At 40.5% G+C, this 21847-nt stretch overlaps 1 protein-coding gene across 1 annotated transcript in view; it reads right to left on the minus strand.

Annotated features, from left to right (window-relative positions):
• The window catches only part of ATP9A (ATPase, class II, type 9A), a gene marked incomplete at its 5' end in the record, with an annotated part of 36969 nt that extends 17368 nt beyond the window's left edge, over window positions 1-19601 (minus strand). Inside the window, 11 exons of the mRNA XM_010192648.1 lie at window positions 1046-1207; window positions 6559-6771; window positions 9543-9655; window positions 10434-10576; window positions 11354-11514; window positions 12114-12190; window positions 15258-15333; window positions 16666-16746; window positions 17945-18039; window positions 18603-18654; window positions 19536-19601. Of these exons, the coding sequence (XP_010190950.1) occupies window positions 1046-1207; window positions 6559-6771; window positions 9543-9655; window positions 10434-10576; window positions 11354-11514; window positions 12114-12190; window positions 15258-15333; window positions 16666-16746; window positions 17945-18039; window positions 18603-18654; window positions 19536-19601 (1239 nt within the window). The remainder of the gene's footprint in view (window positions 1-1045; window positions 1208-6558; window positions 6772-9542; window positions 9656-10433; window positions 10577-11353; window positions 11515-12113; window positions 12191-15257; window positions 15334-16665; window positions 16747-17944; window positions 18040-18602; window positions 18655-19535) is intronic.
• Between the last annotated feature and the right edge of the window lie 2246 nt (window positions 19602-21847).

Raw genomic sequence — 21847 nt, forward strand, 5'->3', positions numbered from 1 at the left:
CCTACGAAATGACACAACAAATCGTATCTTGCCCTGGATTATAGGTTTCATATTCATGTTTTAGATTCCTGGTACCAATTATCTGTCTGTACTCTCAGTAAAAAATAACACGGATGTTTTAATTATCTCCAAAAGAAATATTCAAACTGCTTCACCTTGTTTTCTTTGCAGGCAAATGGAAGTGCCTTACCATAGCTGAGTTTGTTTATCTTACTGACATTGATTCTCTAGCACTAACTTGAAAACTAATGATGCTAATGGTGACAACTGATCTCAGCTGTTTTTAACACCCACACTTTCTTCTCTTTCTTTTTACAGTAATTTTTTTCTGAGAATCCAACCTTATGCTGTATTTGTCTATAAAACGACAAATTTACGTGTACAATTTCAGCTGGGTATGTGTTAAGCATGCACAGTGCCTGCTGCTGCTGATAAAGGTAGTTGCACAAATGCACCCTTTTACCTTAAATCAGCTATTTTCAAACCCTGCTCATGACACTGTGTTCTCAGCATGGCTGTGGTCTCTGTTATACAGCTCAGCTGTAGGTTCCCTGCAGCTACAAGTGTCTCTTCCTTCAGTGCGGTACACTGCTAAAGCCATGCTTCCATGGTTGGAAGCAGCATGGAGTGGCCGCACACCCGATCCCAACCCCTGTGTGCAGACAGAGGAGCTGCATGAGTGAAACCCACCCTGGAGTACATGACAAATTAAAAACGTGAGCAGGAAGGAGAAGCTGGAGTAAGCTGGAAGCTTAGGCTCCTTATTATTTCGAATGAGGGACCAAAGATCAACAAACTAAATATGTCTCAGGGCACTACAGCACTTACTGCCAAATATGGCCAAGGAAAAGGATGTATCACTGAACAAACCCAGCAATGAGATGTTATTTGCTCAAAACAGAGAATCAGCTTACAGCCCGAGGTAGCAGAGACTGTAAAACTCAGCCAGAAAGAACAGCAAAGCTGAGAGCAAATGTTTTACATGTTTCACATTGCATTACCAGGAGATTCACAGAGACGTGAGAGCTTACCCGCAGCCACTTACCCGAACAATTATCCCCATGCGCTTGCTCTCATAAGTGAAGGGGAAGATCTGGAGGATGGTGAAGTTCAGGATGTGGCCACCCGGTGTCCTCAGCTGCACGGAGGACTGGTCTCTGCCCACCAGCGTCAAACCCACGCTCTCGGTCCACTGTACCAGAGCCACCTGAGAGGAGAAAGCCATGGTGAGAGCAGCCAGGCCCGGCCACCCCTGAGGAGCACCAGAGGGGAAGGGACAGCGGGTAGGGGCTGCAAAGAAGTTCATTAGTCATTAATGGTGCTACAGAGTGGGTCTGTTCACATACGCACGTGCTCCTATATGGCTCTTTCCAGTGGGCTCTTCCTGAAGTTAAGATGCTTACAAACAGTATTTTGGGGATTTAGACAGCCCAGCTCCTGTCTGATTCAGCTGCCTGCCTGTCCCAAACTCTCACCAGGAGGTGGTCAGCTCCCTGCCTTCAACTGCCACATCCTGAAGGACAAACCCTGCAGCAAGGGCAGGCACAGGTACCCTACAAACCTCTGCTTGGGCACATCAGGTAAATATCTTTACAAACACTTACTTTCTGAATGTGCTCTTTTCCAGCTTGCTGTTTATGAAATCAAGAATTCAAAACAATGCATTCACCCTGGATTTACAATATCAGAACCAGAAACACTAATGCAGAGCACATTAAAAATTCATATTAAAAACACAAACAAAATAACCGCTGTGTATATGCTATCTGTTTGGTAGTAACAATTCATCAACAACATTCAACATCAATACTGATCAGGAAGACAGCTGAAGGCTGGCTCACAGACACTTCTTAGCAGAGAACCCCTTCTCCCCAAACATTAAGAAAAAAACCCAAAAGTGCCAAAATGACTCCCAGATTTTTCAAGGCACACACCAGAACTCATTTGATTGAGCTTATATGGATATCATTCTGATTGCAGCTTCTAATAGTTAAGGACCTACAACACTGAATTCTTGACAAGCTTTCCCTAGATTACAACCAGACTCATGACAGAAGACCAAAGCCTTTAATTTGCTTCCCTGACGATTCCCCCCAGAATCCCCACCTCAGCTGACACATCCATCTATGATTGAGCCTCCTGAGATATGGAGGTTTAACTCTAGAAGCTGTTTTGGCAGTAACAGACAGGAACAACAGCTGACATGAGCCCATATATCACCGGCCTCCAGAAAAGATCAAGGGATACTTCCTCCAAACAGACACGAAATACTGGAAGTATTTTGCAGTGACATTTTCAAAGGCACAAGAGTGCTGGGCACAAGGTTGCTGCTGACTTGAAGGTTAATTACCTCTTGTGCTTTTGAGGTTCTGCCTCTACTGCCTTAAGTGACCACAAATACCTTAGACAAAAATGGAATTTATTTTGGGAAATCACGTACACAAGATATAGACAAAAATGCAATCTATAAATAATTGCATTGAGTCAAGATTTTACTAGGTGAATGGATACAATTGGGTTTAATTGGAGAATCTTTTGTGAACTCAGCTCCCCTTCATCCAGAATTAGGTTTAAAAGATAACATAAAATAAAGTTTTCATGAAGTAGTCTTAATTTGCCAGATTAAAAGAAAACAGTTGAGTTGGCTTTGCCTTGAAAGACATTTAAACCAATTTGAACCGATACTTGTTTTAATATTAGCAAGGTTTTGCAGCCTTATTCACAAAGACTACAACAAATCAAAGGCTCTTTCCAGCTTATCTTTTGAAAAAGTTTCTTCGAGCCATCCTTAGTGCATTAAAATGTGCAGTTAGATAATGCTCCTAACAGTCTCCTAGAGCAGAGATGGAGCCTGGGTTTCTAATATTCTGGCTAATAAATAATTATCGAGAATTTCTCTCAGCATGATGTTACGTGATGATCAGTGTGTGCAGCACTGGCTGTTAATGTTGGTAACCTGCAAATGTCTGGAGATACAAATCTCTGCTCACAGCTCAGCCCGTTAAAACATCGCCTTTGCTACTTTCTTCCACAGACACCTCCTCCCTCCTTCCCTGCCAGCATCTGATTTAAATCTTATGTCAGGAAGCATTTAATCCTCCTGAAAGAAAAGCCTGGTGCCGAGGAACAAATGGATGAGCAGCACATTAGAGGTGCTACATCGTGCACTTGACAGGCTTCAAACTGTACTGCATTGCGCAACACTAGTAATTTTGGATGGCTCTGAGACCACAAAATGGTACGTCAATGGAAGTGCAAGAATAATGAAAGAAATTCCCCTTTTCCATGGTGCTCCCGAGCAGGCGTGGGTCCTGTCAGCCCTTAATAGCCCTCCATAGGTGAAACGCATTCAGCACTGGAGGGGAAGTGGGGCTGACCCCTTTGAACACGCCACTTCCCAGCCTCTACAGCACTTAATGAATTATTACTGAGAAGGAAAGTGATATGATTTTGAAGTGTTCCTATCAGATGCACTATAAGTATTGAAATTACCATCCCCATTCAGCAGACAACACAATGGACCTGGCCTCTGGGAAATGCGGCAGAATCAGTAGACCACACTGAGGGCAAAAAAAGCGCTGATGGCTCTTCTGGAAGAGTCTGGGCACCCAGGATGGGGAGCAGGTTTCCTGCTCAGGGTGAGACAGAAGGGGTTTACTCTGCACCAAGCAAACAGATAACCGGAGGCACTCTCAGTCACAACAAAAAGATAAGAAGCATTTAAGATGCAAAGATATATTTACAGCTTAAACCGAGGAGATTTAAGCAGGCTTGAAACTCCTCATACACCTTCAAGAGAGCCCATGCTCAGTGACGAGGAGAAATCAATGAAGTTTCTGACTGTGCTCTGGGAGTTTGCAGCTCCATCCAGGCCAAGCCAGATACAGATCTGAGCAGTACAAAGCACAGCAGCTTGGCACACTATCCCCCAAACTTTGCTCTTTCTGACAATTAAATTACCCGAGCCACTACTGAAGTGGATATTGACTAATAAATTTCATTCTAAAGAGACAAATTGATCCTTCTGTGCCATGACTTGCTCTACAAACGTCCCATTTAGGGTTGCCTAGGCAGACAGACAACAGGCAGAAACCAATTGATCGGTGCACCCTTTCATGTCCTGGCAGCTGCACCGGGTTGTCAGGGTTAAAGACTGTTTGCCCAGGAATCCCAGGCACTCTTATCTCTGATCAGATTATATCTATTTCATTTCCCCTGTTAGTTACTGTATGGCTACAACTGACACGCTTGCAGAGCCCCAAGGCTGTAACTGATACCTGAATAAAGATACTTCAAGACTTCTAAATGGCAGCATGCACAGGAAACAAATTTAGGAAATCCTGCTTTCTGTTACAGGAAATGAATCCTATGCCAACTGGTAGAAATTACCCTTGCTGTTAAAGTAAAGGGAATACAAGTTTTTGTACTCATTTCATAAACTGATCTTCCCTGCCATGGCAATATTTTATTGATATAGTATTTCAAAGGCTGGCTTTCACAGGAGTCCAAAGCCATTCCCCTACAGGGAATGTTATTTAACAGCATCGCTGTCTTCTCAAGGACTCGACTTGTGCTGATCCTGCATTTTGTACCATCTAGTATGTCATACACAGAGCATGTCTAAACAATATTTGTATATCTAAGACCTACAGACCAGATTTCCTCCATGCAGCAAAGCATATCTGATTTCTGAACCCACTGTAATTCTCTACTTAAGACACCACAAGAAAGGAAAAAAGAATTTAAACAATAATCTTGGAAGGATTAGTTATCATGCTACAGTAAAACAAACAAACAATAATCCCTTGGGTATTTGAGACAAATTGCTGCATAAATATTTTAAAGACAGAACAGTATAAAGCAAAAAAGGAAAAGAAAAAAAATTGCTGACTTCACTATATACCACAGTATATATGTAAATAAACAGGGGGTCTGTGCAAAAATAGCCAGCAAATGCTTTAGCAAAAAACAAACTTAAAGGCGTATCACAAAAATTACCATCTGGAAATCATTCAGAACTTGTTTCAACCCAAAGACAGTTTATTTCTGTAAGCTGCCTTTATGTGGGAGAGCAACACATTAGACGAGAAACACAGGTAAGCAAAACATGGACCTAGGTTATGAGCTGGGAGAGGACACACATGGACACTGCTCACCACCTCCACAGCCAGGGAGGAGTAAGTGCTTGTTGCTGCTGTACACACATCAATGGAGGACAACAGGGAGAAAATAGCGAAGATGCAGCTTTCATATAATGCAGACAAGAACACGTTATATGAAATGAATGAATTGCCTACCTGGGAAAAAACCAAAACGAAACAAAATAAACACTATAGGGAATATTTTGAATGTACATGAAACGTGGAAACTAACTCTGTGTGATGATCTTTCAGTAATACATGCAACAGTCTCAAAATCCTCACATAGCTGGGCTTCGAATGAATAAATTTACTTCTATGCAAAGAATTCCTCAACTCTAACAATGAGGAAAGCCAGCTTCTTTTGTGATGTCAAAGGATATTATCTGAGGCAAATCTGTTTTATCTGAAGCAATAAATGGAAGAACCCTTCGAATGTAGTCAAATGGGCGATATGACCTCATACTGTCAGAACTCTTACGGGAAGTTTAAAACTTCAGTCTCTCTCAATGGCATAGAGCAAGAGTATTTGTGCACGTTAACAGAAAATAAATTGGTTTACTTTGGTTGCACTAAAGAAGATGCATCCAAGAAGCATAACCAATACATGAAACCATATTTGATTCCTCCTGTCTTCATCACAGAAGGAAACAACACTCTGATTAGATTTTCCAAATTTTGGCAGAGGGTGGCAAAAAGCACTATAACCTTAAGTCCTGTATTGAACCTGATCTCCCAAGTGCTCAGTAGAAGTCTTCAGTGAGTCTCTGGAGAGCTGCAAAGTTTCTCTCTGCTGTACCGCCCTGTGAAGCCCCGTCTGCACTGGGTGCTGGCAGAGAACTGGCAGGGCACAGCTTTGCTCCAAGACAAATTCTTGTGCATGTTACTGGCTCCGCAGAGTTAACTCAGGCTCCAAGTCGGTCCCATCTGCGTGGGAAGGGATGCGTTCTGGGTTAGCAGTGCTAGCCAGCACGATTTACAACTTCTCACTTGGTCTGGAAGTTCAAACACTTTCCAAATCAGGGACAAGCTGACTTGTGGGAGTGCTCTAACCCACTTCCACAAGTCATCCCCCCTCCAAACAAGACGTGATTGCCTACAATTTACCAATGTTGTAAAAGGGACTCACGGCATTGAACTGCAAAATATACTCTGGACAAATAGGGTGTTTGCAGAAACATGAGCAAAACTCTGTGATACAGAGTACAACAGCCAGATACTAGTCACCATGCAGCTCTGTAGCTTCAGGCAGGGAGGCAGATTTGGCTGAAGAGAGCACCTGTGGTCTATTCAGAGGTTATCAGTGCAATAAATGCACTGAAATACCATCCTGTTCACTAGCCTGGAGTACTTTCACCAGTTGTTCTCCTTTTCAGCAACAAGCAAGGTCCTATTTTTATGCACCCAAATGGACACTGACCTCATCAGGACTGGAGGCCTGGTACACCCTGCAGGAGTCCTCGTAGTGCCTCTCGGCTTCAGCCTGGTCCGTCACGCCGTTGGACTCATACACCGGTGTCACGTTGTGGCACAGCGCAATTGCCTTCACCGCCTCATGCACTCGGCTGCTCATGGTTTTACGCACCTTGGTGGCCAAGGTAAGGCCCTTCACAGCGGGTGGGTCCTGGGATTGCTTATAAAAAAAAGAAAGCAGTATAAAGACTTATTGCAGGAAAAAAAAGAGTTTTCACTTCAGTAAAGACCATGTATGTAGCAGCTGTGCAGACTCTTACGTCTCCAGAAATAAAACACACTCTTCATCTTAACTCAGACCATCACTGGAAACATACTTCTTCATAATGCAACTTCTTGATCAATGTTACTGGAAGAGTAAAGTGCCCCAAAAGATTTACCTAAGTTTTTGGAATGGTACACTGACAAAAACCCCTTTGTTGCAGATTCACCAAACACCGACTGGTGAAAGACCCAAGTCAGAGGACTCAGTGAAATCACTTTTTGCTCCACAAAAGACCATGGCTCTGAAAATTGAGAGTCAATTGGGTTTCACGTGCAAGAGAATATAACTGCCGAAAACAGAAAACAGATGACTCATATGGATCTCGAAAACCTTAATCACATTCATTTAATTTTTAATACTATTTTTAGTATCAGAATGGGAGTCTTCAGATAATTGCACAATTACTAAATTATCCTGGTTGAAGAAGGGACACACAGTGATCTAGTTTCCTGCTCTGTTAACCTTTAGTGTCAAGAGGACAAAAGTTTCACTTCCAGGTCAAAGGCCACAACATGGTAAAAATAAGAGCAAAGAATAAGAACTACAGTTCAAAATGAATAATTGCCAGCAAATGCTTCTCATTGTAAGGAATCTCACTTGGTAATTATGAACATTTTATGAGACATAACCTTTATCAGTGTAATTCCACATGCTATTTTCCACACTAGTGATTAGGACACAAGATCTTCAAATTTAATATTGCTGCTCATCAGCAATGTTGGAACAGCTTATAACCAAATCAAACAACAGCAAACCCTCAGCTGAAGTGCCTTAAGATTGACATGAAGCATTAGTCACATACTGGACTAGTCAGAGTCACCCAAACAATCTTGATAAATATTGAATACTTTGGCAAATAATTAACCAGTAGTCAAGTTTTCTGTACAGATTAAGTACAAAATGAGGGCAAATAATGAAGTCTCAGAGAGGGGGAAGGTTTGGTTTTGGTTTTTGTTGTTGTTGTTGTGGGTTGGTTTTTTTTTAAAGTGCATTTCAGTCATTTAAGGGTCTCAACACAAAGAGAAGAACCAGATGCTAAGAAGGCAGTGAAAGCAGAGGAGGGAGGGAGAGAGATAGCTAGAGGAGTTACCTGAGACACATGCCAGTGAAAAAGATAATTACTCAAAATACCAGGTATTTATCAACTATCATACGCTCAGTTAAAAGCACATTGTAGCCTGACAGTCTGCCCAGGGAAAAGCTATGCCACCAAACACATCACTGAGGTCAAGGAAACCTGCTGTGTGTCTTTACCACCATGAACAAAATCCAAAAATAAAAATCCTATTTACAGTACATGGTGCCTTTTTCCAGGCAAGAATGCTGGCTTCATGCTTCACTTGGTGGGAGGTATAGAAAGCACACTTCAGTCTAAAAATCTCACGAGCAAAGCAAAAACAACATGACATGAAAACACCAGTTCACTGCATTGGGTGTGCACGCCCAAGGAACAGCACAGGCACTTCAAAAATTACTTCTGTGGTTTCTGTAGGAATTAAGCAATTCCACAACTATTGAGAAATGAAAATGCTTGACATACGACATGGGAGTAGTAACTCATCGCTAACGTCTGCAGATTGTGTCTGTGGAATCACTTTTACAATAGAGAAAAATCTAAGCGTCAGTCACAAAAAAGTTATTTCTAGTTGTAGTTGAAAGAATGGTTAACATAAAATTAAAAATAATGCTTCTGTGATTATGTAATTAGTGACAATTCTTAAAACTTTTATAAGTATCAGTGGCTAGAACAACAGCCACTGACAGCTGATTATTTTTTTTTATTATTTAAAGGTAGTAATATTCTTAAGTGAAACCTCATCCCTTGTTTTAAGAAGGAAGTGTATCTGTATGAAGTTTCAATTGATAAGCATCTTGTCTGTTGTAACGTGCTAAGGAATACAGTTTGCTGACCCAGACAAGACACATGGCATTACCTGGTTATCATACAAAACTGAAATAAAAGTAAGAATAGAGATGAAGGCTTTTCAGATGCTGGCTCACCCAGTGATACTGAAAGAGGAATGCATGGGAGAGACTTCCCAAAACAGGATTTTCCTGTTCTATACTTCACATGTTGACTTTGCTGCCTTCTTTAGCTGCAGATATTTCTCAAAGCAGGTGTCAGTTATGTACCATATAAGATCACTGGTGCATCAGCGAAAGAATCCCACTTTTACCATTTTCTTTTTAAGCATCAGGCATAAAGCAGTGATAGTAGCATACTGTTCTCTGTTGCTGCTTACTGAGTACCTATGGTTCCTTTTCCTTTATTATTGCCTCAGTACACAGAACTTCAAATAGCTACTTAATCCACTAAGCATTACCCAGAGCCAGTTGTTCAATGAAGCAAATGCTTCGATTGCTCTAAGTGGTAAATATCTAAATAAAAGTACACTATTTTACAATCAGACCTTGGCAGCAAGACACAGGCACATACACATAGAGATCCATGCACATGCTGTGGCAGTTAAAGACTGGAGGATGTGAAACAATCTACAAATGTAGTAAGAATCATGGTAATATTTATGTATTAAGCATCCCATGACCTTCAGACTTTTCCAAAAAGTAATAGTTAATAGGCAGATCACTGCCCTACTTCATAATTCACCCTTAGCCCAGGGACCCGGAAAACTCTTTTGTGAGCAGAGTTAAGTAATGCAATTCACCTGTGTGTATATACTAAATATGTGGCTCTGCACTTCATCCATGGAGTCCAGGCCGTAAGCTACCGTTCCCAGGTGAAGTCTTTTGAAGACCATCTCGTTCTGCGTAAGAGTTCCTGTAACAGAAGCAGTGCCAGACACAGAGTGGGAATCAACACGCCTATTCCCTAGCACATGTTCTCGTCCTTGCTGTACCCCAAATTCAAGAGAAACTGGGCTAGAAGCTGAATCAGTCATTGCACCAGGCTCTCAGCACAGGCTAAGGCCAGCAAAAAAGACAGTATCAACAAACCTGAAGGCTGAGTCTCCTGCTAAGTAGTGGCGCACATCACTGTGCTAGTAAATTAGAATGAGATTCACCCTTAAGTCAATGCCAGCAAGAGTTGCAGGCATAATTCTTGTCTTGCTGAAACCAAGGAAAACTTATGGAAACAACTTCAATGGAACCAGGATTTTTGTCAGATCAAGGTTTTCATTACAGCTTAGGTCTTCTGAATTCAAGCTCAACTATGAAAGAGTAAGTACAGCACCAGACAGACTAATGGTACATTTCTGCCTACGCATATAACCTATCTTGAACTGGCTTTGAAAACTAACTCTAAAATGTTGCTTTTAATCTTATTTTTACCCTTTGCTTTTGATTTAATAGCACACTAAGTATTCTTTGAAGTAGCATAAGACTCCTGTCCTATCTTACTTACGTGTATTCAGAAGAAAAAAAATGCAATTTTTTTTTTTCAAAAACTGATTAAATCAGACTGTCAAAGTGACAGGAAATGCGTATTTCCTCTAGCCCAAAGAAATCTTACATTATACTTTTTAGCTGGGCAAAAATGAAACAAAATCCAAACAGCAACATACCATGACTCAAAACTGTATGTTCTACATAGATACCTGTTTTGTCTGTGAGCAAATAAGATATCCTCCCCAGTTGCTCAGGAATAGTGCTGGACCGAACCACAGTCCCAGGGATTTTTGAATCTCTGCGGATCACCCAGCTGTAGACAATTTTCCCCATGTCCAGATTCACACGTAAACTATGCAGGAGGAAGGGAAAAAAGAAAATATATCTCCAGTTAAATTTTGGAAAAAGTCATTGTGAACTGCCACAGTGCAACGAAAGGACACATCTTCCATGCTGAATTTGAGCTGCCAAAGACGGTGTTTCGTAAGAGGTATATTCAAAGTCAGTGGTCAGGTGGCAAATGGGGAGGACTATGCATTGCTGCAGTGGTACTGTAAAATTCAAAGACACATCATAAAATTACTTTGAGAAGAAAAGATACAATTTAAGAGGAAGAGGGACACAGACAAGTACGGACAGCGTGATGGATACACGCAGACAGCAGGTTAAAAATGGAGCCGAAATGAAACCTAGACCTATATCGAAAGTACAATCTACTTATTAATATAGTACAATTAAATATTAAGGTTTCACTCCTCTCTAAAAGGCAACTGGGTCCTATTAAACTACATGCTATATAAATTACCCTTCATTTCAATTTTATCCTCTTATTGAAGTAACCAGGTAGCCCAAACACTGAGAGAAGGGGTAGCCCAAACACAGAGAAGGGGCCTTAAATGACTAATCCTCAGCCTCAGTTAGTCAGTGAATGGGTGAATATGCTGAACAAATTCAGCAGAAACAACAAATTAATTACTGTTTAAACAGCAAATTGATTTCTATTTCTAGATTTGCTTAGTTGTCAAATGAGGAACAGATAAGAGTTTATGTGCTTGTTCATACTAGAAGCATGGATGAGAACACAAAGCACGCACAGCATTTTGCTGGGAAGAATTAGCAATTGCCTTACCTAATGGGAATGATGTTTGAGAACAGAAGGAGAAATCTTATGATCTGAAGATACCAACGGCCGGCAAAATGCTGAAGGGCCACCATGACAAGTGAGACCACCACAAGAGCCCCAAAAAGGATCTTGGTAAGACAGTTCACTTCCAAATCGAAAAGACCAATCTAAAGAAATGAGAGAGAGATATTTCAAGCACAAAAAGGAAGATGTTAGCTCAATGTAATATTCACAAAGGGAATGAACTGCCATATCCAAAGAGCCACTCCCTACTAGTCAACTTCTCTTTAAAATGCTACAGACATATTTAAATTTATAAGCAATACTGTTGCCAGCTTATTTAATAAGACTTCCACCCTTTGGAAGCTAAGCAATGCACCAAGAGGTGTGAGAGGATTCATGCTGCCAAAAGCTGCACACTACATAAACATCCCTGCACCTTGTCTTAGCTTTGCTCTAGTAGAAGAATGCAACAAAATAAGCTTTCCTATTCTAACTGGGACTATCTCATTATAAGCATATCAAACAATGGCTTTACCAACCTTAAAAAAAGTGAGAAGACACAAGTATAATAGAATTTTTAAAAATGAAGAAAAATAGATTCTGCTATCGTAACTATCTTAAATCATAGGCCAGGAGATATGAAACATTATTCTTATGAGGTTGTCCCCATAGTGCATATGTATAGCATTTGGGAGGATTTCCTTTAAAAATTAATACATTTCTGCCCCTGTTTGTTTATTATAAGACTGTTTCCTTACCATACCTTACTTCTTGGGTTTGAAGTATTCATCACACTGCGCAGTTCCCTTCCTGTGTAGAGGACAACTCCCACAACAGTACCTAAGCAAAACAGAGCATGCATCAGCCAAAGAAAACAATCTTCATTTGTTTTCTCTATAAAAATGCTTATTGAATCCAAAGGCTTGATAATTGAAATTATTTTTAGTAGGTTAATTTCAGAAGCAATAGCAAACATATAGTAAAAAAGCTGGTATCTGAAATATAAAGTCTATGAAAACAGTGACTCTGAACAGAATGCATCCTACAAAAAGTCAGTAAGTCTTCAACCACACTGCCCATATGGTTGGATTTCATGCAGCATCACAGACTGCATCAACTAATGTGCATGGAAAGAGAAGTCATCTGACTGACTTTCCCTTTGTCTCTCCCCACTATAAATAAAAGTTGCTAAGGATGGAGGATTTATTGGTTTTCCTTACACTGCTCTGAATCCCTCTTAGGTGTGGGTAAGTTTGCCTTACACCAGATAGTGGTCCTGCATTGTGTGTCAAACTGAAATCAGTGCTCCGGGCTACAGTTCTTTACTGGTGAAGGTTGCCACAATCAGAGTAAAACTAATGAATTCCAACAGCTTTCAATGACAGAATTACCTTATTTTAAAATCTACAACATACTTTAAGTATTTGCCTAATTGCTGTTCCCACTGAAAGGCAAATCATACCAACTCCTACCTCACTGTAACAGATGGAGCTGCTGGAAGCCTTTAAGTGTATTTTAATGCTATGTCCCACAGTGGCTAAAGAGCTGAGAGCAACAAAGTTCTCCCTTTTCTTCTTGCAGAAACATAATACAGTTTAGCAACATAAATTACTGGTTTTCTATAGATTTCTCTTGACTTTGCAAAAAGCCATAAAGAAAAAGCTATCTACCATCAAGAGTTTAAAAGCTGCTATTGCCAAAGTCTAATTTTTTACTAGAAAATTTTAGGAGTCTGTAAAAATGAAGAAAAAACAACACTGAAAATAAAAAAGCAGTGCTGCAAATACATTGCTATTTTATACTCTGCTATCCCCCAGTTCCCATTAATGATCAAAGTTTTAACAAGCTGCAAGTGAATTATTTTTAAGTAAGACTGATTCAAAAGAGGTAGTTTCTAAAAATATGCTGGGAAACATTCCTTTTAAAAAAACCCAAGAAACAACAACAAATCAGTGGAGCCAGATGGCAGGTGGTGGCAAGATCATCACAATTCAAATCAGCAGATGGCACAGCTACTCCAAATCAAACTGCAAACAGTCAGAGTCAGACCCGACTACAACAGATGGAGAAAGCCACATAGCTCTGCTTCGTCTTAAAAGCAAAGGCTGCCCCAGTGAGATGGCATCACAACCTGACAGCTTTCACTTACAGAAGAAGAAAAATAATACCCCTATTCTCTCCTAACAGAAATAACCTACAGCATGCTATTCATTATTGCCATAAGAGAAACAAAACTGCCTTATATTGATCAAGTCAGTCAAAATGAGGGGGAAACCTTCCAGGACTAGAGAACAGCTTGAAAGCACACTGGTATGTGTAAAAAGTGTGTTTCTGGTGGTTTTATGGCCATTCGAAACAGACTCAACTGCATAAACCATTTGAAAATATGGAAATATTTGCGTGTTATTCCTATTAACTGAACTCAAAGATGTCTACCTACAAACAACTGTGTTCATACTCAGAAGGAAGGACTGGATTCAAACAGTAAGTTCATTTGGGCAGAGAGGGGGTCATTGCATGATTTGATACAGACATCAAGACCACCTGGGACTTCTAAACAGCATTAAGTAGCGACCAGGGGGAGCAGAGTGTGTGCTGTGTCCTCTTTTTGGAGAGAAATGTCTGCACCCACATGTACACTACACACAGCTGAGTGTACAGCAGAGGAAGAGTTTTTACCCTCAGCAGGTGCTGGCTGTGAGCGTGTTGAGGGCAGGACAGCGTTTTCCCCTGACTTCCGCAGGAATACTGACCGTAACACTCATCGTGCCAGGCTCAGCCCTGGCCGTGTGAGATCTGCAACGTTCAAGGGCTGGTACAGATTAAAGCTTCAACACAAGAGGTAAGAAAGCCCCCACTGGGAAAGAGCGCTGTGAGGAGAGTAGCCATACAGGACAGAATCATAAGAAAAATAGCTTTCCATTTCTCCATCTATTTTGTTCAAAAGCACAGTGAACTGAGACTCATACATTAAGGAGCCTGACAGATATTTCAAGCTGCCAGGCTGACTACATGTGTTTACACTCAGAGGGAAGGAAGGGTAGGTTACCTACTGCACGGCAGTTACTAATCTATAAACATAATTTACTTATTACATTCTATTTGGACAACTAGTATTTTACAATCCCTTGGTCACACACAACACTAATACATTTCAAAGGAGAGTCAGAGCAGGATTAGATAGAACATACAGGAATAGAATTTATTCAGTTTTCTTTTTTTAAAAGAACAAATCAAAATCTTTTCAGTACTTAAAAAAAAATCTTCTAAAGTCCATGCTTCTTCCCATTATTATTAATTCCATGTACACCTGGGTACTGCATTGTGAAGTCTCTCCATTCAACAACTTTAATTCCTGAACCGAGTTTCACTCTTCTCCAGCTACCACCCTGCAAACCTTGCAAGTGTGCAGGACAGGAGAGGAACAAGGCTTTTACACTGACAAGCCTCTACAAGGGGACATTAATTAAGCTCATGTCTTGGGAGTTTATCATATATATAACCCAAAATCTGTCAAATAATTTATTTTTTTCCATTTTGAAAGTATATAAGACAAACTCAATGGAAGCATTTACCTGGAAATCTTTCATCTTAGCTTCTGTTACCAGAATCTATTTGACACCATTTCTGTTACAGATTAGGATGTCAATGTAGAGAGCAATTAAGTGCTATTCTGGTCCTAGATGCTAAAGAAGTGCCCAAAGGCCACTCCAATTCTTTCTCATCTCAGAATGTCCAAGAGGCAACTAGATGTCAGCTCAGCTCCCCAGAGGTGTTAGGACAAGTGGGAAATCTCATTCCAACTGCTAATTTCTCCAATTGACAGAGATTATTATTCCATCACAAAAAGACCTTTAAAAATTGTTAACATATTCCCTTAAAAAAATTACATATGCCCTCATCTTACCTGATGCAATCACTGTGCTGGCCCATAAGGTGTTTTCTATGCTTAAACTTTCATTCACTGCAGGGTCACTGTCCTCCTAGGAAAGGATACAAACAAACAAACTTGTCAGTAGTGTTTTATACCATGCCAGTGGATAACGGAGGTACACAGAGGTGTTTGGAGAGGGACACTGGGACTGTTGGTAGAGGGCTTCTTGATAAGTTGGAAGATTTTCATAAACCCAGGTAAATCTCTGGCTGGGTTAAGAACATAAGCACTTTGTTTCAGTGCAGCAGAAGGGTTGGGGGAAAAAAAAAATAAATCTATTAAGATCCCTCTGCCTGCTGAAGTCCCCCAGGAATCATAAATGAGAAAGGGATTTGTCACCAGCTCTCCAGGGAGTACCGGAAAACGTTCTCTCACTTGGCTCATGTGGATTAATAGCATTTCTCTTGCTACTGTAAGATCTCACTGAGAACCTCTTTGGACTGCTCAGTGATGCCTGGAAAGTTGTCTGATACGCACCAGAGAACAGTTAAAAGAAAGCACAATTCCTCTTAGGCACCAAAACATTAACAATTTTACCTTTGCATGATAAAGTAAATTAATGTCTGTGCAGAGTTTACACAAGAACTGCCCCCCAAGCCACTCAAACTCCTATTCTGTGCCAGCACTATTAGGTCAGATTAAACCTTGCTACATAAAGACAGAAGGGTAAACCCTACAATTTTGAACTAAAATACCAGCAAGCAACTTCTAAAAAAGCTGACATTGTCTCCTATTTGTTACAAAACCATTTGTCTTCTGAAAGATCCTCAAGGATATTAGATGAATCTCTCGAAATTTTCATAATCCCACCGAGAGAAAAAAAGATCCCAACCTTTCGCCCCAGCTGGACAACGCATCTTCCCAACAAGTCAAAATATATCTATTTTTAATGGTGGCATTTTACAGTGGCTCTGAGCTGCTGCTCTCTGAAAGAGGAGGTAGATATAACTGAGTTCACATAGGCTGCATACAATTAAAGGCAAAAAACCCACTGATTCAGAATTATGACTACTATAACCTGATCTAGACCTGATCTGTCTTTTTACATTTACAGGATTTCAATCCTAGAGTATGTGGTGTTTCTTCTCAACAGGCACCATGAATATGTAACTACCAATCTCTGTCTGAATGTTGAGATTTAATACCTTCAGAGTAAGTTTCTTAATCCTAAACACGGTCTCCAAGTCAAAGCTTCAATAATTATATTTTTGTTTGAAATTTATTGCATACATTTTTTGAAGGGGGGAGAGGGGGAAGGCACAAGGAATGGCAAGACAGACTTCACTATTTCTCCTGGAAAACTCCAGCATCCTGGTAGCATACAGCCAGTTTGCATAGCAAACACTACATATGTTATTTTAAGCACATATCAGCAACTCACCCTTGTGAAGGTCCCCACGAAATTATGTATATCAATATTGGGTTCTTCTGCATACACATAGGATCGGATTTGCAGTAGGTCCTATAAAACAGACATGTTTTCGCAGACAATTAGACAACTACATTTTAATAATGTACAAATGTTTCTACCAGAATACTTAAAGCAAGAGTTACTTATCAAGTTAAGATAATTACTAAATTGTATAACTTACTGGAGCCCAAATGTCTAAGAGAAAATACAATTGCTGTAGCAGCTTCACTCAAGAGCATTTCTTGAACTGATACCCGAGATACTCCTGGGAGTTACTTAGGCATTGATGCCTCATAAAAGAAATTTCAGCCTGAATAATCAAGACAGCCTAAAACACTTACTACTTTGTAGCAAAGAAGGTTTGGACTGGTCTTCCGAGGCAACCAAGGAACACCCTGTCACTCAATATTTAGTTCAAGATGCCAGTGTGACTAGGAACTGTTCTGCGGTGACAAGATCTGCTAATTCTGAACAGTGTTTGCACTGCTGACTCCTACACATGCACGAACAATTCACTCTGTGGAGAGAATACTTTGCTTCAAAGCCTTTCCATAAAATAAACTTGCACTTTTTACCCATAGAGCATCAATGAAACATGTACCCAGATTCTCCCTTCTTTTTCTTTTCTTTTCTTTTCTTAAAAAAAGAACAAAAAACACACAAAACACCACATGAATTACTTTAGCTAGTGATTCTGAGAAATAGCATGTTTGATGGGGGTTATATGCTTATTTCAGATCTTACTGTGGAGCCTCCATGGCGATGATACTCCTTTCATAAAGGCAAGCAATGAAAACTTAACTGTGCCTCTGAACATACTGCAGTGCAAGAAATGAAAGGGAGCATTTGAAAAGTGCCACTAACAACGGCACCTATCCTGCAACAAGACCATCCTGCAGTAAATTACTGCAATGGTCTGTGGAGAGAAAAAAGAAAATAGGAGCATCCTACCATTAGCCACCCCCTGCTGCAAGGTCATTCTCTAGCTGCCAACCCCAGGGCCTGCCCGCACAGCTCTGTGGTGACAGCCATGCAGCACAGACACACCCAGCTTCACCTCACCTCAAATCTTGCCTGGAGCTCAGGAAGAACTGGTTTACCCTCGTATTCTGTGTCGCCAAAGCTGATCTGCAGCATGCACTGAGCCCCATGCAGAACAATGCTGCAGTAACTCTAGTACCTGGACTTTTTTCAGGTAAAACAGGTAACATGTTTACCAAGTAGAATATTTCCTGTGAAAGCAGCTTACAGAAGCAGTTGGCAGTCTCTGAGTACAGGTAACAGGCAGCCGCAATTTCCAGTCTGTCTCACCATCCAGCTGGTCAGTGCGAAGAAAGCAAGACCCTGTGGATTTTCAACACCAGTCAGTGCTCTTTCCAGATCTGCCTATGGAACACCTATGGCTCATGTATCTAAGACATCCTTCTTTCTTTGGAAACGGTATCTCATTTAAAGGAACATTTGTCAATAACTTAAGAGTCAAAAGAATTACATTCTTGCATCACACATTCAGTTCCTCCCACTAGTCCAGAATACGAGACAGCACTGTATCTTTAAGACATATGAAATATACTCATTAGTCTTTATATTTTCTAATCCTTCCAATTTCCTCATCCCACACTTAACAAAACAAACCTGAAGGGCAAGCAAAATGATTTACATCTACAACACAAACTGTTGTGCAATAAGGTTAATTTACCCTGGATTCAAGCACCTACATTCTTTGATTAGCAAACAAAAACAGAGTATAACACTCTGAGAAGTGGCAGTCCATAAAAGCATTTGAATTCTCTGTCTCTCTAAAATTTTACTATTATCTATTTCTTTCACATTTCCAAAAGATAATTTTCTCTAAACAACCAGTGAAAGGTTAATAGCTATTTTGACAATTGGTTCCAGATGTTTACCATTCTTCTCTGATGTCCTCAGGAAGATCATGTCAGCAGGGACCCGCTGGTTCTGTTAGGAGAAGAAAGGCCATTATTGTGCATACACCCCTGCACGCGTGTGTAGCCGCCTTCTACAGCTCCACCGTGACAAGCAAAGGGGTACGGAGGAGAAAGAGGATTTCTTTGTCAAACCAAAGCTTGGTATTCATTTTACTCTGAATCCTAAACTCGCTTCCCTGCAGAATTCCAAGTGCAGAATAATAACTGGTGCCAGCTCCCACTGACCAGACCAACCAATGGCTAGGTTTACAAAAGAGTAGTGAGTAACTCTAGAAGTATGAAGAAATTTTAAACTAATGCTGGTTTCCTTTCAAGAAGTCCCATACTAGAAGAAAGCATGTATCTGGAGTCGACAACTACCTTTTTTTTTTTTGTACTGAATATTTTCAGACTAATAGTTTTAAAGGACACAGATGCTTGCACACAGAGTATGTGGAATAAAAAGTAAATCAGTGGATAAAACCCACCCACACACAAACTTGTGTAAAGGGGGAAATATACCTGTACATACCAATGCCTACAAAAGGATTGCTATGTCTCCCAGAATTTTATTTCCACTCAATGCAGTATTTGGATGTTGTGTTTGTATCAGGTATTTAACCTATGTTCAACAGTCAGATGGAACAGATGTAGGGAAGCTTTTTAATCTTGCTACGGTGTAAGTGGAAAAATTAGGCTATAGGTGTGTATCTACAGATTTGCTCTCATTTGTAAAGATGATGATGTTATTTTGGTGGGGTGGGGGCATCCTGAAGAGTGATATAATATTATAACTAATGTTCAAAACTTGACATTCTCAGCCTATTGTAAAACAAACGTGACTTCAAAATATCTCATTTTCTATGATCTTGCAAAAAACGTACTTTACACAGAAAAGATATAAAGGCTAACCTTTTCAACAATGATGAGGTCGCCTACTTGTATATTAGAGCTCTTCACCTTCACGGTCCCTGCAATGGAAAGATATCAGTGTGTTAGAGCAGCAGCAGGACAGGGTTTGCGGGTGTTGTGCGATGCCCCTTACCTCCCTTCCTTCCACTTCAGCAGTCTGCAGAAAAAGGGTAACGTTTCTATCACAAGAATTAGACAATGCTGCCCTGTAAAGACTCACCAAGCCCACTGCTTCCACTGGGTAATGCACTGAGTCCCAATCAGTGAGAAGGGCTGAAAGCCTCTTATTTAACAGCTCCAGACCTCAGCCCTGGACACAGAAACCCCCTGGTCACTCTTTAGTGACAACTCTGAAACAAACCCTTAAAACTTTTTTTATGCTGCTTAACTTAGAAATTTGAAAATATTTTTGGCATCAGAGAGATAACAGAGGAAGATCAGGAAAACTACACTAGGGAATCATCAACTTCCAACTCCTCTTCCCTAGGTGGTTGAAAATTTAAAACCCAACTCTCAAACCAAGACCTGGAAGCCATAAGTACAATGAGCCCATCTTAAAAACCAGGCTCATTTCCTCCCGTGCCATAGCTCTAGTATCTGGCTCAGCTCTACCACCTTTCCTTTGCCTCTCAGCAGACACAACCTGAACAAGCCCTGCAGATTATGGGTCCTACAGAAAACACGTAAATATTTATTTCTTTGCAGCTGTCAAACATTTCCCAGTTGCTTTAAAACAGGGGATTAATTTAACAATTGGCTAGTAATTTCAAATCATTAGCCAGCTCTAGATTTGGCTTCTCAGACCAACTAGTGATTTATAATCAGTTAATTTGAACCCTGCCTCTCTGTGTCTGTCTGTTATATTTCAACAAAAGCCTCTTTAATCTGCTGTGATTTGAGTGGAAATGGGGAGGCACGTGGAGCTCACCCCAGCACAGACAACACTCCTACTGTACCTCGAAATTCAAGGGCTAACTGGCCAGATAGCAGCTCAGGGGGAAAGGAGAAGGGGGAAGGGTGGGGGAACAGAAATTAGCACAAAGCACAAAGGTCACTAGGATTTTACTACTGGCAGTCCCTTCATTAGCATCCTTCTCAGGATATGCTTCAGTGTTTCTGCTCCAAATTAACAATGAAAGCCATTCTGGGCTCCCGGCAGCCTGCTGATTTGGTGACACACTGTGTGCTTAACAACATGCTTCATCACTGCTGCTAATAAATGCAGACTTCCTTACATGCTGTAATTATTTCTACAAATTATAAGCAGTCATGGCCCATTTCACAAATATCTCATAGGTCTTTTGTAGATTCTAGGTTTTGCCTTGTAAGATTTTTAGTTTAAAAAAAAAGGGGTAAACAAAACAAATGCTGGGCTAAAGACATCTCTGCCGGCGCAGGAAGCATACCGGGGATTAAGAGTCCATTACGCAGAGGCTTGAAAAGAAAAGCCGCACTCCAAGAGGATCCAAAAAAGCATCCCTGGCAGTCTTCTGTATGGGCTATACAAAGTTAGGTACTATGACACTAAAAGGGTCTGACAGATAACATCTCTTCCTCCCCTTTTAATAGGTTATTCACAAAACAACAAAAAGTGCTTTTGAATATTCTCCTGTGCAAAGGAGGAAAAAAAAAACCCTGTGTGCTGTCCCCACACAGGCATAGCAATCCTAAACCACTCTGCAAAAGAGCTCTTGGAAGGAAAGATGGATTTGTTCAGCCATATTTTAAGTATTTCTCTTAAGAGCACAAGGATTTATTTGTTAAATATCCATATAGCAAGCACTACCTACAGAGTTCAAGAATGGAAACTTATTTTGTAGCGCTTAATGATGTACATTCATGTTGGAAAATAAAATATAGTGCCTGGACAAAGCTACTACATGATGATTTCCTACCATTATGCGAATAAAAGGTTTTTTGCGTAATTATTCTGAAAACAGTATCATCTACTTTAAAATTTTTCCAATACAAGAAAAAACAAAGCAGCTGGACCAGATCTGTCTTGTTCAATAACCCCCTCAACCTCAGCTGCTTAAAGGTAAAAAAAAAAGAGGACCTTTCTTACCAATACACATTTTTATAACTCCTGTAAAAATGAGATGCCTTTTTTAGGTAGCAAAGCTAATTCTGCTTGTCCAGCCATACTCCTGGCCTCTCGTGGATGACATCTCTGCAGTATGTACCATATGTCCTGCTAAGGCAGCGCGGGACCAGATGTTTCCTTTGACTCAGGACTCCCATAAAGCAACTTACTTGAATTAGTTTTATTTTGATCTTGGGACTTCTGTAATTCCTTTTTCTTTCTGTAGGGA

The sequence above is a fragment of the Mesitornis unicolor genome, unplaced genomic scaffold (genome assembly GCF_000695765.1).
Source record: "Mesitornis unicolor isolate BGI_N332 unplaced genomic scaffold, ASM69576v1 scaffold47059, whole genome shotgun sequence".
NCBI classification, from domain to species: domain Eukaryota; kingdom Metazoa; phylum Chordata; class Aves; order Mesitornithiformes; family Mesitornithidae; genus Mesitornis; species Mesitornis unicolor.